This window comes from Enoplosus armatus, chromosome 19, assembly GCF_043641665.1.
Source record: "Enoplosus armatus isolate fEnoArm2 chromosome 19, fEnoArm2.hap1, whole genome shotgun sequence".
NCBI lineage: Eukaryota > Metazoa > Chordata > Actinopteri > Centrarchiformes > Enoplosidae > Enoplosus > Enoplosus armatus.
The window spans coordinates 4,873,082-4,890,925 of NC_092198.1; the positions used below are offsets into that span (position 1 = coordinate 4,873,082).

Sequence of the window (17,844 nt, forward strand, 5' to 3'; positions counted from 1 at the left end):
ATGATTTCCTGTGTCGCTCAGTTGTGCATTTGGGAGCAATGAGTCTGCCACTGAAGGTGCTCTTGTGTCCGACCAGTACGTCATGGAGAGGATGTGAAACATTGTCCAAGATGCCCCGCAGCTTAGACAGCATCCTCCTCTCTGACACCACCGTCAGAGAGTCCAGCTGCACCCCCACAACGTCACTGGCCTTGCGGATCAGTTTGTTTAGTCTGTTGGAGTCCGCCACCCTCAGCCTGCTGCCCCAGCATGCAACAGCATAGAGGATAGCACTGGCCACCACAGACTCATAAAACATCCTCAGCATAGTCCGGCAGATGTTGAAGGACCTCAGCCGCCTCAGAAAGTAGAGACGGCTCTGGCCCTTCCTGTAGAGGGCATTAGTGTTCTTTACCCAGTCCAGTTTATTGTCTATGTGAACTCCCAGATACTTGTAATCCTCTACAATGTCCACACTGGCCCCCTGGATGGAAACAGGGGTCATCGGCGCCTTGGTCCTCCTCAGATCCACAGTCAGTTCCTTTGTCTTTGTCACGTTGAGCTGTAGATGGTTCTGCTCGCACCATGTGACAAAGTTGTCCACAGCAGCCCTGTACTCCTCTTCATCACCCTTACTGATACATCCAACTATTGCTGAGTCGTCAGAAAACTTCTGAAGATGGCAGGTCTCAGTGCAGTAGCTGAAGTCCGTGGTGTAGACGGTGAAGAGGAAGGGAGAGAGGACAGTCCCCTGCGGGGCCCCGGTGTTGCTGACCACTCTGTCTGACACACAGTGTTGTAAGCGCACATACTGTGGTCTGCCAGTCAGGTAGTTGACAATCCAGGACACAAGGGGGGCATCCACCTGCATCTCCGTCAGCTTCTCACCCAGTAGAGCCGGACGGATGGTGTTGAACGCACTGGAGAAGTCAAAGAACATGACTCTCACAGTGCTCGCCGGCTTGTCCAGGTGGGCGTAGACGCGGTTGAGCAGGTAGATGATGGCATCCTCCACTCCAAGTCGGGGCTGATAGGCGAACTGAAGGGGGTCCAAGTGTGTCTTGACCAAGGGCCGGAGCTGCTCTAGGACGAGTCTCTCCAGGGTCTTCATGATGTGGGAGGTCAGTGCCACGGGTCTGTAGTCCTTGGAGCCACTGGGTCGCGGCGTCTTTGGAACAGGAACGAGGCAGGACGTCTTCCACAGCACGGGGACCCTCTGAAGACTCAGGCTCATGTTGAAGACGTGGTGAAGTACTCCACATAGCTGGGGGGCACAGGCTTTAAGCACCCTGGGGCTGACACCATCGGGGCCTGCAGCCTTGCTGGAGTGGAGTCTCCTCAGCTGTCTTCTAACATGGTCGGCAGTGAAGCACACTGTAGAGGTGACCGGTGGGGGAGGGGTGGTGTCGTCAGGTTGAAGAGTGCCGTCAGCCTGGGGACTGGGGGACGAGGTGTGAGGAAAGCTCTCACAGGGGGGTGGGGGGCTGTGAGGAGCAGGAGGGGGAGGGGGGAGTGGAATAGGTGAAGGTTGGAGGCAGACAGCAGAAGAGTCATGGGGGGGTTGAGCAGGGCCCACAGAGTCAAATCTGTTGAAAAACAGATTAAGTTCGTTGGCCCGGTCCACACTGCCTTCAGCTCCTCTGTTGTTGCTCGGCCTGTAACCCGTGATGGTCCTCATTCCACTCCAGACCTCTCTGGTGTTGTTCTGCTGGAGTTTCCACTCCAGCTTCCTCCTGTACTTCTCCTTGGCCTCCCTGATCTTTACCTTCAGTTCCCCCTGGATCGTTCTCACCTCGTCTCTGTTGCCAGCTCTGAAGGCCCTCTTCTTTTTGTTCAGTATGGCCTTGATGTCCTTTGTCACCCATGGCTTGTTGTTAGAATAACAATGGACAGTCCTTGCTGGTACAGTGGAGTCCACACAGAAGTTGATGTAGTCTGTGATGCACTCTGTGAGCCCATCAATGTCCTCTCCATGCGGCTCACAGAGCGCCTGCCAGTCAGTCACCTCAAAACATCCCTGAAGTGTCTCATAAGCCTCCTCTGACCATCTCCTCACTGTCCTCGTGGTTGCAGGCTGGCTCTTGACTAGAGGCACATAACAGGGGTTGAGGTGCACTAGGTTGTGGTCTGACCTACCCAGAGGGGGGAGGGGAGAGGAGCTGTATGCATCCTTAACGTTAGCATACAGCAAGTCCAGGGTCCTCTCCTCTCTAGTGGGACAGCTCACATACTGTGTGAAGGTGGGAAGTGTCCTAGCCATGGTGACGTGGTTGAAGTCACCCGAAATAGCAATGAGTGCATTCGGGTGTTGAGTCTGTAAACGGGCTATGGCGGAGTGAATGACGTCACACGCCGACTTCGGGTTGGCAGAGGGGGGGATGTAAACAGTCACAACAATGGCATGTGAGAATTCCCTGGGCAAATAATACGGCCTGAGTCCAACAGCCAACAGTTCAATGTCCGGGCAACATACACTATCCTTGATGGTGATGTGGGAAGGATTGCACCACCGGTTGTTAACGAGAACGGCAAGTCCCCCTCCTTTACGCTTACCGCTCCCGGTGCAATCCCTGTCGGCCCGGACGGTCTGAAAGCCGTCGATGGAAACGTTGTCGTCGGGAATGTCCTGGTGCAGCCATGTCTCCGTAAAGCACATTAAACTACACTCCCGGTACTCCCTCTGACTCCTGGCCAGCGCCGTCAGCTCGTCCATCTTGTTTGCCAGCGATCTCACGTTGCCCATGACGAGAGAGGGGAGACACGGTTTATATCTCCTTTTCTCCATAAACCTCTGCTGTCTCGACCCACCTCTCTTCCCTCGTCGCTTCGTTCCCCCTCTGCATCCTCTGCGTGTTTTTCTCCAGATTTCAGCGGGGATCTCCGATGATCTGGTCTCCAAGCCGGCCGGCTTCAGAGCGATCAGCTGATCTCCGGAGTAAACAAAGCGGCCCAGAAGTTGCTGCGCGACTGTCCGATGTTTGAATGAAAGTAATTCCAGAGTGAAAAAAAGTACCAGAACTCTCTCCACCAGCATGTTTGAAGAGGGCACAACTTCAAAAGTCAGTACTTAAAAAAGTTCTGAGTTAAATAAAGAAATAAAGGAGAAAAAGTAAGAGAAAGACGAAAACAAACAGGAGCGACTGTAACAGGCTGCATGCACGTCGGCGCATGCGCACTAGTGCAATGCCACCTGGATCTGGACTTGAGTCCCATTGATGCAGCCCACAATGCCAGGAATGCCGAAAGCCTGGCAGAATCATTGTTTTATTACTGCCGACTTTGCTTCAGTAAGCATACAGTGTAATGTGACCAGTGACACCCAGGCGGTGGACTTGTGGATGCTGATCATGTTTTTTTACTTTACACAAGCATAAGATTAGAGAGAAGGTTTAAGCCCATATGGTGCAACAATCTTAACTATTAGCTTGGACTTAAAACAGCAAGTTAGCACTTAGCTTAAGACCAGGCATAAGCCCTGTTGTGTTTTCCCAGTTGAGAGAACTTTAAAGGCAGATTGTACATGTCTCAAGTGTCTCCTTTTTATTCTAGGATGGGTAGAGATATGTCATTAAAAAAGATATCCATATCCTCATTTTTGGATAGCATTCAGATTTATACAAATTAGAGGAAACCTCTTGAAAGGCTAGATTACTTTGTTTTGGTTCACATGTCATGGACCCATTACAGTTGTATATCGCTGGAATATAATATTTATTTATTTTTATGATATAATTTTCCAGCCTTGTCTCCAGATTCAAAATGTTTCTTGCATAGAGAAATGATGTCTCCTCATGTAGGATTGCTTTCATGTTGGATCTTATCAGTAATAGTGAATTCCTGAGTTTTTTGGGCTGAGCATATGTTGCATATCTAAAATCTAAAGTTCAGTCATTAGATTTCTTTTTTGTCAAACAGCGGTCACCATTGGTGTTATTATTTCTCCTTGGTTCCAGTGCACAGCTTCACAATGCTTGACAACAGTGTTAGTCCCGCCTGTGGCACTGATTGGCTAATCTTTTGTCCCAGCTGCGCTGGATAATCGCTTTTTCAATTGAGTCTCATGCCATGATGCCAGACCAGAATCAGTCAACTTGGTTGAGTGGGTGGATTCAAAGATCTGGAACCAGGCAACTTCATCTGTATAAATATATGTTCTAAATATACAGTATATATAAATAGAACTTAATACCCAACAGCCATTGGTTTTTGTCACATTCAGCTGTTTCAGCTATGCAGTTTCAGCCCTCTTTCACAAAACCGTAAAGCTACTTTGTTGCAACTGGACCAAACTTTTCCCTGTAATGTGAAATGGGTGCCAGTCCTACCCAAAGCTGCAGCTCTGTGGCGCTTTCAGCCACATGCCAGCTCATATTGACTAAGGGAATGGGTGCACCCTAGACAGGCTGCCAGTCTATCAAGCAGACACATTCATACTCACATTCATTTGCATTTTCAACTTTCAACTTTTGTCCGACCGGGGGGGACAAGTTTGACCTGGTATGACCTGTTCCAATTCAAATTTACAGTCTAGCTCAACAAACCATTTGAAGTAGTTTGCCGTGTGGTCCAGTTGTGGGTTCTTAAAATTCCTTATCAGCTCACTATTGAGTGCCCCATAGACCCTATATACTAAACAGTAACTAATTTTGGGTTCTACTACCCAGATAGCAAAAATGCCAACAAAGACCTACTAGATTACCACGCCAGAAACGAGTGCAGCAACATCAACTATACAACTTCTTCTGATTGTCTACTTTTTGCCCTACTCATCGTCAGGACTCTTGCCAGAAGCTCATAAAAATGCTGTCACTGTTACTGTCACTGATAACAAGATTTCTATGAAAGGATATATGACCCATTGGCATTGTTTCAGGAGGTTTTCAGTACCTAATGACAGCACTTGAGCCACGATGTAAAATTCCAAGTCGCACTATAATTGTGGGGGAAAGTATAAAGATTACAATGAAGGGTAATACACTATCTCTGACCATCTACAGATGGACATTGCTGACCACACATTCTTATGGGACAGTCACAGCTCACGCTCACACCCAAGCATTACGTTCATTAATTAATTCAAAAGATACAGCCCTATTGGAAACCGACAGTGTTACGCCTGCTCCTAACTTCCCAAACCAAGAGCCAGGAGAAAATGGTATAAAACTACAGGTGTGTAGACTACCTGGAGGACTTCATGATGTGTAAGAAATGGGTGAACATGAACTGAAATTATTTGCATGTCTTTCTTTCTTGTGTGTTTGAATTTCAGGAGCATAGAAGCATGGAGCATTTCAACATTACTGATGTTATGAGCATGCATCTCTGTTATGAATCAGAACATTTGTCTTATATATTATGTATGTTTTTATATGTTTTTCTTGGTTCATTAACTATTGTCACAATATGTGGAAACCTTCTGGTGATAATCTCCATCATTTACTTCAAACAGCTCCACACTCCCACTAACTACCTTATTCTCTCCCTGGCTGTGGCTGACCTGCTAGTGGGGACTTTTATCTGTCCTTTCAATATGGCATTCTCTCTAACCTCATGCTTGTATCATACCAGTTTAATTTGCAAAATACGCGGCAGCTTTGATATAGTGATAAGCACATCTTCCATTCTGAACTTGTGCTGTATTTCTGTTGACAGATATTACGCAGTGTGCCTTCCTCTGATGTATAGAACTAAAATAAATGAGCATGTCGCTGTGATCATGAGCCTGGGGAGCTGGGGTGTTTCTATCCTAACTGGAATTGTTCTCTTAATAAGATTGCTTAATCTAGATACATGTGAAGAAGAGTGTTTTTTCATGATAATTATGGCATCTATTTTAGCATTTTACCTCCCAGCAATACTTTTGCTTAGTATCTACTTTAAAATTTTCCTTGTGGCACAGAAACAGGCACGAAGCATCCAGAACACAACCTGCAAAAAGTCTGGAGCAGCTGTCAGTAAGATGGAGAAAAAGGCCACCAAAACTCTAGCTATAGTTATGGGAGCTTTTCTGATTTGCTGGACTCCAATCTTTCTTTGTTACGCCTTTCAGCCTTTGAGCACTACAACATTAACTTGGATTGAACCACTCAACTGGCTCGCGCTGTCAAATTCAACGCTCAATCCATTTATTTATGCTTTCTTTTACAGCTGGTTCAGATCGGCTTTCAGAATGATAATTTCTGGAAAAATATTTCAAGGTGATTTTGCAAACTCAAAACTGTACTGACTGTCAATAATGATAGCAATAAAGAAACAGTAAAGAAGCAAATCTTTGTTTTGCTCTTTCTTGTTCGTTTCTGGCTTGTACTGTATAACTAAATTGTCACTGTTTGGTACTCTGTTTAGGAAGTCTATGTACACAGAACCTGTATCCAGTGTCTGAGGTCAACAGTACACATTCTGTCAAATCATGACCTTATTACTGTAAATAAAAAGGTTATATAAGATATGAGCCAAGAAGATGAAATCAAAAACAGAAAAACAAAACTAATTTGACAACAGAAAGCAATTATCTGCAGCTTAGGACAGATAAAGAAAAACTTTCAGTATGTATGAAACTTCTAGTCAGTTATATAATGTTAACAGTGTTGAAATTTTTATATATTATTGTTACATTTTATGAAACTGGGTGAGGTAACAAACACGATATGCTTATGTAATATCAGCCCATATACTGTACAAAGGTTATAATGTCTGTTGTAATAGTCAATAGTGAATATCTAATTTGGTGGAATACTACAAGCAAATATGGTCTTTACCAAAACAACACATTAAACAAAAGGCTAGGAAATAGACCCAGATGAGGAGAAAGAAGAGAAAGAATGAAAATATCAGGGATTCACAGGTTTATTTTCACACATATGTATGTGTAGTGAAAGCCAATGTTGCATGCCACGAATGTTGTGCTAACAGACTAAAAAAATAAAATACAAATGAATTATATAATATATATATATATATATATATATATATATATATTGATGATAAGAAATTTGTAGAATATTGCCAGCCTTGATTTTCTTCTTTTTTTAGATTTTGATTATTTTTTGGCATTTCTGCTATATTATGACAGGGATAGCAGTAGAGAGAAAGGAAAGGCAGGGGAGAGAGAGAAGGAATCAGAATCAGAAATACTTTATTGATCCCCGGGGGGAAATTACACAATTAATGAATGACACAATATGAATCGAACCGGGCCAGTAAGGACTCAGCCTTAATATAGTACGCGCTCTACCATATAAGCTACCCCTACTGATTTTCATAATATATATCAATACGTATTTCCATAAACAACAGTTGGACTTCATACAACATCTATCAACCCCTATCTCATTAGCTAAATTAAATGGCTGTAAGACCCAAATGCAGACAGCACTCAGCAGGATGACTTCAAAGATTTAATGGCAGGCAGGCAAGAATATAGCCAGGTCCAGGAAAACAAAAATACCATAAAGCAAACGAGAACACAGCCACTAGGAATGAGCTGGCACTGGAACAAAGGAAATGGACCAGTATATGTAGGAAGTAGCTGATAAGGGGATTTAGAACAGGTAAACAGATGAACGGGCAAAAGGTCAGGTGACTGTGGGGCTGATGAGGGAAGTGCGAACAGGTGAGCAGGTGAATGAGGAAGTATAGTGGAAAAGTCAGAGGGCATCTGGTGCCTAGCTCGAGGATGGCAGGTCTGGGGAGTTAGAGGAAAGTACATGGTCTGGGAGAAGTGAGCAAGGGCTGGAAACAGGGACCGATAGAGGTGTGGCTGCAGGAAGGGACTGAGAAACAAACTGTAACAATAATTCATTTTGCCAACAGAACTGGAATAAGATATATTGTATATCTTATTTTGTACATCATCAATCACAAAAAACAAACGTTTACAAGAATTTATGCTGTACACAACAGTTTTGAGTTAGCAAAATCACCTTGGAATATTTTTCCAGAAATGATCATTCTGAAAGCCGATCTGAACCAGCTGTAAAAGAAAGCATAAATAAAGGGATTGAGCATTGAATTTGACAGTGTAAGCCAGTTAAGTGTTTCAATCACAGGGACTGGTGGGGGATTATAGGCGTATGGCTGAAAGATGACACAAAGAAAGTAAGGAGTCAAACATAAAAGAAAAACTCCCATCACAATAGCCAGAGTTTTGGTGGCCTTTCTCTCCGTCTTGCTGACAGCTGCTCCAGACTTTGTGCTCTGACAGGTTGTGTTCTGGATGCTGCGTGCCTGTCTCTGAGCAACAAGGAAAACCTTCAGGTAGATAGAGAGCATTATGATCGCTGGGAGGTAAAAGGAGAAAACAGGTCCCATAGTGTTTGCCATTACAACATCAACTGAGCACATTTCCTCACATGTTCCTTGGCTGAATCCTGCAATTATGATGCAAATTCCGATCAGAGCAGAAACACCCCAGCTCACCAGGATCATAATCAGAGTAACGTGAACATTTATCTTAGTTCTATATGTCAGAGGCTGACACACCGCATAATATCTGTCTATGGAAATACAACATAAGTTCAGAATTGAAGATGTGCACAGTGATACATCAAAGCTGTCTCTTATTTTACAAAATAGATCTTCATGATACAGACATGAGGTTACAGTGAATGCCATGCTGAAAGGAAAGACTAAAACTCCAACAAGCAGGTCAGCCACAGCCAGAGACAGGATGAGGTAGTTAGTAGGGGTGTGGAGCTGTTTGAAGTAAATGATGGAGATTATTACAAGAAGGTTTCCACATATTGTGGCAACAGATAATAAGCCGAGGAAAATATATACTAAAACACACAATATAGAAGGGTTGCTTGTAAATACGTAAGTTGTATTATCTGATTCATAGCAGGGATGGATGTCATTGATGGTGTAAGTCCCGTTGACAGTCAATTCTGGCTGCATGCTTCTTGATTTCTGCAATAATAATTTATAATATTAAGAACATTTAAAAGATATTTAGTTCACCATGAATGTACAACAACAGCAATATTCTAAAGGAAAGACTTCCCATTAAACACCTGGTGACACCTCAATATAGTCCATGCAAGATCAGTGTTGTGTGTCCTTAGTCACAATGCCACTGTGAAGAACCTTTGGACGTGGTACAGTATTTATCAACCCCTTTCTCATTACCTAAATTAACACAAACCATGGTAATCCAATCAGATGTGGGTACATCCTGTTTGCATAAAACACAAAGATACAAAATGATACACCAATTGCGGGTGTGTGCGCAAGTGTTTTAAAAATCTCCAAAAGCTTTTCAAATGGATAATTTTATAAGACTGAAATAAGTTGAAATACAAAGCACATATCTATGAACGTTCTCCTTGGAAATTAACCAAAAAGGCCAGAGCCAAAAGGATCCTCCTATTAGAAACACCTCTCAGTAGGAGGCAACACCTGTCCAAAACACTTACAAAAAAAATAAAGATCATAACCTTCATGAAGGTTGGGTATATTGCAGGAGTGGCTGCATTAGAAGTCATTAATTGTAGTTATGTGTACTGAAAATGCTGGCATAAAATGAGCAATTACAGTTTTAGAAATGACCAACAGAGGTCAACAGGCACATGCAGAGAGGTACTGGTGGACGCAAATGGCTAAAAAAACATAAATAAAAGGAGGAGGAAAAAACTGAAGAAAATTTGTTTGGTTTGGTTGTAAAATGTAAGTTACAATTAAGAGTAAAGCTTGCTATATATCTGTCTTGCTATATCTGATGTTGACATAAGTTCTGGTAGTTAAATCTGCAGTTATGTCTTACGTGTTGGACACTAACAGTGATAGAAAATTATAAGTCCAAGATCTATAATGCATTTAGTCATTTAATTTCTATATATTAAATAAATAGCCTTATAGTATGCACTATCCAAGTTGTTTTTTATAGTCAAACTGACAGAGACTGACAGAGGCTTCAGTGAGAGGGACACAAGACGGCCACCGCTTACCAAGATTTGGATTTGGATGCGTTGGATTCTTTTTAAGGTTTAATAACTATAAGGGGTCCCTAACTGAGCTAAGCAGCAAATATATTATAAAACATTTTTGTTTCAAACTGCTACATTTGTTTTAACTTGTGGTCTTTTTACCTTTATTCGTGAAGCCCGTACTACCTGTGGAAGGACTTATTACTGTGACAGAGATACACTCATTAACGTCGGAAAAGGAAGCGCAGGGACTGGATTGAGTGCAGTGGACCTTGAGATGATCACTGCCCATGGCATCTTACGATCATCCAACCAGATCAGCCGGACCACCGCTGCAGCCGGGAGAGCAAGCTTGGACCTGCGGCTATTCTACTACCCAGTGGATAAAACGGATGAAAGGAGACTCAAGCTAAATCAGAGACTGCTGTGCTCACATCTTTATAGATACCTGGCTTCATCACAACATCCCGAATCAAGCTATTTCACTCGATGGGCGGACAGTTTTCCGCGCCGTCAGAACACAAGATTCCGGTAAGATGAGGGGAGGCGGACTCTGTGTTTACATCAATGATACTTGGTGCTCAAACATAATCAAAAAGTGGATGGACAATGTTCCCCCGACTTTTTTAATATTAATAATAAATAATACATTTTATTTATAGAGCGCTTTACATGGTACTCAAAGACACTTTACATAAGTTAAAAAGGTGATAAAAGCAACATATTAAAGGGGGAAAAGGAGTGTGGTGGGGGAGCAGATCAGTGAGCTAGGAGAGGGCCTGGTTATGGAGGGCTTTGTGAGTGAGGAGAAGGACTTTGAATTGGATCCGTTGTTGGACAGGGAGCCAGTGGAGGTTGTGGAGGACAGGGGTGATGTGGTCGCGGGAGCGGGAGTGGGTAAGCAGGCGACCAGCAGAGTTCTGAATATACTGGAGTTTATTTAGGACTTTGGATGATGTGTCATAAAGGATGCTGTTGCAGAAGTCAATTCTGGATGTGATGAATGCATGAATCAAAGTTTCAGCGGCCAAGAAGTTTACGGACGACACCACCGTCATCGGTGGTCATGGCCGTCTCACATCTCTACCCTGGTTGAGAGCACATTTGCATGTGCACGGCCGGTGGGTGAAAACGGCCCAGAACACCTATTTAGCATCAGTGATATTGGTGAGATGAGGTGTCTGCATAGAGCCCGAAGGATACTAAGAGACTATACCCACCCCTGCCACAGCCTCTTCACCCTGCCGGGATTGTAGCAAGGCACGACCACAGCGTAGCCAACCTGACAGACACAGGAGGTGACTGAGAAAGAAGAGGGACTTTTTTGACAAGAATGGACCAGTTAAAAATATGCTTAGGGTCATGTTTATATGAGTGTAGCGAAGTGAAACACCAGCTGTTACGCAGGCTATGTAGACAGCTCTATTGATTAAAACAGGAGCGTATCTGTTTCGTCAGATGAGCATGAGACGGACAGCTGAAAACCACGGCTGAAACTCCTCCTGGGTAGACAAGCTGTGAGACTTTACAGCAATGGCTCCAGAGCTAAGATATTACCATGAGATGTTGTTTTTGTGTGACTTCTGTGGCAATAATTTTGATGTGTTGTGGATAAAAAAACTGTGTTAATCCTTTTAGGCCTGTGTCCCAAATTGTACCCCTTTTACTATAATGAGTAAATGGCTTACTTTATCAGACAACACTATGTTTCTAAACCAGGTTTAACTGAGTTATTCCCTTAGGTCTGATTAGGTCAACATCCAAAATCAGACACTTTTTGCAGTCTACAAATGATTAATAACAGCACAAATGCTTCTTCTACATAATGTTTGTTGTGTTGCTATGTTTGATTGTGTACGCAGGGTAGCAGGACACACAGGGAATAGGACCCAAATTCAGACACTGAGGCAGAGCTGAATGAAGGTAAAAGGTTTATTATAAAAACCAGGGGGACAAAGACTTGCAGGATGGTGAGGCAGGCAAGGGTCAAAACTGGGAAAGCAGTCTAAAAAGGCGAACAAAACCATCAGGGAGCAGGAAAGTATCAAAGTCCAATAAACAATCCAAAAGTCCAAAAAGTAAGGGGGAACACTGGGAAAACAAAGAGCCAAGGCAAGTAACATACAACTATAATATACAATAAACTGGCACTGGAGAGAGGGACGCACACAGACTAAATACAGAGGCAAAGTGGGGATAATGAGGGGCAGATGAAACTGATCAGGCCTGGTGCAGACAATCACACAGGCGGGACACACACAAAGGCAGGAAGTGAAGTAGACAGAAATGAGAGGAGAGGTAAGTCAAAAAATAAAACAGGAAACATGAAACACAAATGACCAAATGAACCAAACACACAATCCAGGAAGCACACTGTGACAGTAACCACCAATGGAGGTGGTGCACGAGGCTTGAGGCATCTCTGTATTTGGATATTCATGCGTTCTGATATTCCCAGTGTGCTGTTTTGAAAGGATAGGTTCATATGTTTTCAAGTTGTCTTAAAACCATACTATTATTCTCCAATAAGATATAAAAATATTTACTGGTCCCTCACTTTTGAAGATACCAACTTGATTTGACTAACTAAGACACATAACCTACAGCTGAAATTTAGAGTGCATTTGTGCCCTTTTTTTGTTGGTGTGTGTGTTTCTTTTTTTGACCCCCACCACTTACAGTGTAGTTGCTCTATGTAGAAACCATCTCACAGACAGTGCAGAGATGAGGAATGATTACAGCAACCAATAACTGTTTCGAAATACATTTGGGTATTTGATTTTGAAAATAAATTGTGGAGGTGTGGAAGGGATATTTTATGTTTTTCTGTTGGCCAGTACAAAGTCAAGCATAATGGCTTCAGGGAAACACGTCTAGTGAAATAATGACATTGTCTTACCTGATTCCCTGTCAGAACATATACATATACCCTGAATACCCTGCCTGAGTAATTTAGGCTGGTGAAATAAACTCCTTTTGTAAAATAGCTTTACAAAACGTTCTTTTACACTACATTGCATTATAACTTTAGTAGATTACAATTTTATCTGTTATCTGTTGCGTTATTGTTTTGTAAATAATGCCAAATAATGTTTTTATTTTACTAAGTATTGTTAAATAAGAAATACCAGTGTATATACAGTAAATTTGCTCAGACAGTGAACAGTATATATTATAGTGGTTTGATCATTCAAATCAACAAGTCAAAGGAGTTTTGTGTTAGCGAAATCACCTTGAAATATTTTTCCAGATATTATCATTCTGAAAGCCGACCTGAACCAGCTGTAAAAGAAAGCATAAATGAATGGATTGAGCATTGAATTTGACAATGTAAACCAGTTAAGTGTTTCAATCACAGCAATTGGTGTTGCACTATATGTTAAAGGCTGAAAGATGATACAAAGAAAGTAAGGAGTCCAACATAGGAGAAAAACTCCCATAACGATAGCCAGAGTTTTTGTGGCCTTTCTTTCCGTCTTACTGACAGCTGCTCCAGACTTTGTGCTCTGACAGGTTGCGTTCTGGATGCTGTTTGCCTGTCTCTGTGCAACAAGGAAAATCTTCAGGTAGATACAGAGCATTATGATGACTGGGATATAAAAGGAGAAAATACATGCCAGAGTGGTCGATATAAGAGCATCAATTAAGCAACTTCCTTCACATTTTCCTTGATTAAAACCTGCAATTATGATGCCAATTCCAATCAGAGCAGAAACTCCCCAACTCACCAGGATCATGATCCCAATAACACGATTATTTATTTTACTTTTATAAGCGAGAGGCTGACACACCGCATAATATCTGTCTATAGAAATACAACACAAGTTCAAAATAGAGGCTGTGCTCAGTGTAACATCAAAGCTTCCTCGTACTTTACACATTAAACCTTCATGATACCAACATGAGGTTACAGTGAATGCCATGCTGAAAGGAAAGACTAAAACTCCAACAAGCAGGTCAGCCACAGCCAGAGACAGGATGAGGTAGTTAGTAGGGATGTGGAGCTGTTTGAAGTAAATGATGGAGATTATTACAAGAAGGTTTCCACATATTGTGGCAACAGATAATAAGCCAAGGAAAATATATAATAACACACATATTATAGAAGGGTTGCTTGTAAATACATAAGTTGTATTATCTGATTCATAGCAGGGATGTGTGTCATAAACGGTGGAAGTCCAGTTGACAGTCACTTCTGGTTCCATGCCTCTAGATTCCTGCAATCCAATTTTCAAATATTAACCAATTACAATTATATTAACCATTACAATTTTTACTTCAGCATATGTAACCACAACAACAATGTTCTTAAGGAACAAAGACATTAAGTTAAAATAACTTGTAGACTTGTAGTTTATTAAGTTTCATACCATATGCCTCAAGCTAGCCGACACATCAGTGTTCATGTGTGTCTGTATCCACTGTGCCACTGTGCAGAACCTTTACGCTTGATGGTTACATAATCAGCTCCCACCTAATTACCATAATTAATTCAAAGGTCTGTTGTCCAATTAGATACACAACATTCAAGTTTGCATGTGATATGAGTAGTAAGAAACTAACAGTGTGCGTGTTTCAAAGTAACTTTTTATCTTTTCTTTACTAGAAAGCTAATATAAGATATACTGCACTGCATACAGATGCAATGCAAAGCACTACTAAGCTCTCATTTCTCTTCATATCACACCTTACTTATAGATCCACTTTATTATAAACATTAAAACCAGCAGTGTTACTCGTGCTTGTGCTAGTGAGCCATAACTATTCCATAAGCATCTTTCAATTGTAAAAGATACAAGCCATCTCAAATCCCAAATCAAATTCCGTTCAATATTTCATCAGCGCCTTCTCACCATAACATTCTCCACTCCCAAAGCGCAGAGGAGAGGTTGCTGTATACTACTGACACTCGTGGTCAGTTTCAGAAATAATCTCTGTCCATACTACACGCATGAAAGGGCATATCACACATCGTGACCATGGGCTTGCGCAAAAAGTAAGACCAGAGATTTCTTTGCTTGGAACGACCATGAGGTGGAACTGTTACTGAAAGTAACACGACGAGTATAAGGCGGTCAACATGGCAAAAAAACATTGTTTGGGAGTCGTCATGAAGCAAATATGACGACGTAGTAGAGCAGTACTGAGAGCATTATCCATCGCCGGAGGAAGCCATGGCAATGGGAAAAGAGTACCCACACAAGACGGATGAAATCACAAAGGATATGTAGGCCTAGCTATAATGTTTTGGCTTGTGCCAAATCCATTATAACTCGTTCAGCTATAATGGATGATAATGTGTGCACTTGACTGCGATCTGTGCTGGGTTCACTCATTGTCTTACACAGTATGTAAGAGTTTGACACATGGAATAGCAGCTTGTTTTGTATTTCTAAAATGTATGTAATTTTAAATATTATAGCGTCCTGGGGGGGCATGTAGGGACAGCCTCCTGGTTTCCTGCAATGTTAATGAAGTTAGTGTGTTCAACAGTGTACTGTGCTATGTTCCCGTAGTTTCACATGCATTTATTACTAGCAGAGGTGTTACACCATGAGTGTGGTTAGGCGCACTATCTGTGACATTCCTTCTCGTGTGAGTGTACAGTGATTTTGTGCTTGTTGCTTTTAAAAGAGTCTGTTCAAAAAAAGAGAAAATTGCCTTGCTGATTTCATCATGAGTGAACCACAGTTCGCCACAATATAAAGATTTAATGCTGCGTTTACAAGAACTACTTATGTAACAGTACAAGAAAATAATTTGCTGTTTGTCTAGTTAGGGGTTAAAAGACAAAGTGGGTCAGTCATTACAAACTACTTTTGTGTGGACAATATTTGTTAAAACCCACAGAAATATATATATATAAAAAAGATCAATTATAGTGCCAAAGTTTCCAAAGATACCAAATATTTCAGGATGAATTTTATGGAAAGATTACAAAAATGTGTACAAGACACACAGAATATTTCATATTCATATTTGACATGATGGTATAAATGTTTGCCTGAGGAGTTATCTTACATTTACTCACCTTTACAAATATATATTGTCAAGTTCTGCAGTAGCTCTACAGTACTGTGTAAATGTATATTGCATAAATATTTTGCAAAAATCCCAAACATTTGGCATTATATACTATACTATATACATCATTGTTAATAGTTGATCAAACATATTGTGACGTGTTTTTCACTTTGCAATGAAGATTTTATTGTTCATAAAAACTTATAAAACTCTAATAATCTGAAGTTGAGCACAGTGTAAAGTACAGTAGCAGTAGAAATATACATGTATGACAGAAAGCAAAGACCTTTATTATGCCAACCTTTATCATTACATATAATCATTGACAAGTTTATATTCAAATTCAGCTTTCGAAACAAGAAGTCAAAAGAGCCTTGTGTTAGCAAAATCACCTTGAAACAGTTTTCCAGAAATGATCATTCTGAAAGCCGATCTGAACCAGCTGTAAAAGAAAGCATAAATAAAAGGATTGAGCATTGAATTTGACAGTGCAAGCCAATTGAGTGTTTCAAACACAGGTACTGACACAGAATCATAACTAAAAGAAAGAAATGTCATACAAAGAAAGAAAGGAGTCCAACAGATCAGAAAAACTCCCATAATGATAGCCAACGTTGTTGTGGCCTTTCTCTCCGTCTTACTGACAGCTGCTCCAGACTTTGTGCTCTGACAGGTTGTGTTCTGGATGCTGCGTGCCTGTCTCTGCGCAACAAGGAAAATCTTCAGGTAGATAGAGAGCATTACGATCACTGGGAGGTAAAATGACAAAATAAGACCCATAATGTTTGCTAATAGAACATTATTTGAACAGTTTTCTTCACATGTATCTTGGTTTAATCCTGACATTATGACACCAAGTCCAATTAGAGCAGAAACACTCCAGCTCACCAGGATCATGATCACAACAACATGATCATTTATTTTAGTTCTGTATGTCAGCGGCTGACACACTGCATGATATCTGTCAATGGAAATACAACACAAGTTCAGGATAGAGCACATGCACAGTGATATGTCAAAGCTGTCTCGTACTTTGCAAAATAGGCTTTCATTCCAACATGAACTTACAGAGAATGCCATGCTGAAAGGAAAGATTAAAACCCCAACAAGCAGGTCAGCCACAGCCAGAGAGAGAATAAGGTAGTTAGTAGGAGTGTGGAGCTGTTTGAAGTAAATGATCGAGATTATTACAAGAAGGTTTCCACATATGGTGACTGCAGATAAAGAGCCAAGTACAACAAATAATAAAACACAGAGAGAAGAAGTACTGCTTAGCAATATATAAGACGTATTACCTAATTCATAGCAAGAATGTATGTCATTAACAACATGGGTTATGTTGAAGATGGACTCTGGTTCCATGCTTCTGGGCTCCTGCAAGTTATCAATAATACTGAGAATGTGTTTCAAGCATTTAAGAAATTCTTCATTACAAGCTACAAGCTTTCTAGGATAAGAAGCACAACTTTCAGTTCATCTCCATTAGATTTCATATAATACCTATATAGTTGCACAGTGTTTGATGGGTCACTGTGCAGAACCCGTGGATTTGCCTGACTGGTTATCAAGTTCTATCTCATTACCATAATTAATATTGATGTTATGAAAAGTTAACTCCTAATTTTCCACACCAGAAGAAGTCACAGGAGGAACCACTCAACCTGTGAAGAAGACTATGTAATGTCTTATTTGGCACCAAATTAGAGGGGTGGAAAAACAGAATTGGTCCTCGGGTTTATCTTGGCTTACTGGAGACTAAAGGTTTGAAGTGGAAAAGCCTAACTTACAAACTTTGTTAGAGGGTTTGAAAGCGTTTATACATGCTGGCAATGATGATTTTTTTGTAGAAGCCATTCATCAGAATCAGAAATACCATTCATTCAATGTTAGCAGATGCGTTGACACATTCACATAGACC

At 41.3% G+C, this 17,844-nt stretch overlaps 4 protein-coding genes across 4 annotated transcripts; 1 reads left to right on the forward strand and 3 right to left on the reverse strand.

Moving 5' to 3' along the window:
- Window positions 1-5,260: 5,260 nt before the first annotated feature.
- On the forward strand, window positions 5,261-6,205 carry LOC139302411 (trace amine-associated receptor 1-like). The gene has a single exon (XM_070926089.1). The coding sequence runs from the start codon at window positions 5,261-5,263 to the stop codon at window positions 6,203-6,205; it is 945 nt and encodes a 314-aa protein (XP_070782190.1).
- Window positions 6,206-7,863: 1,658 nt separating this feature from the next.
- Window positions 7,864-8,874, reverse strand: LOC139302599 (trace amine-associated receptor 1-like). The gene has a single exon (XM_070926302.1). The coding sequence runs from the start codon at window positions 8,872-8,874 to the stop codon at window positions 7,864-7,866; it is 1,011 nt and encodes a 336-aa protein (XP_070782403.1).
- Window positions 8,875-13,105: 4,231 nt separating this feature from the next.
- Window positions 13,106-14,314, reverse strand: LOC139302265 (trace amine-associated receptor 1-like). Its single transcript, XM_070925913.1, has 2 exons — window positions 14,273-14,314; window positions 13,106-14,119 (listed from the first exon to the last, which is right to left on the reverse strand). Exons 1-2 carry the CDS (start codon window positions 14,306-14,308, stop codon window positions 13,106-13,108), a joined length of 1,050 nt encoding a protein of 349 aa, XP_070782014.1. The 5' UTR covers window positions 14,309-14,314.
- Window positions 14,315-16,289: 1,975 nt separating this feature from the next.
- LOC139302298 (trace amine-associated receptor 1-like) lies at window positions 16,290-17,303 on the reverse strand. Its single transcript, XM_070925956.1, has one exon. It carries the CDS (start codon window positions 17,286-17,288, stop codon window positions 16,290-16,292), a length of 999 nt encoding a protein of 332 aa, XP_070782057.1. The 5' UTR covers window positions 17,289-17,303.
- Window positions 17,304-17,844: the final 541 nt, after the last annotated feature.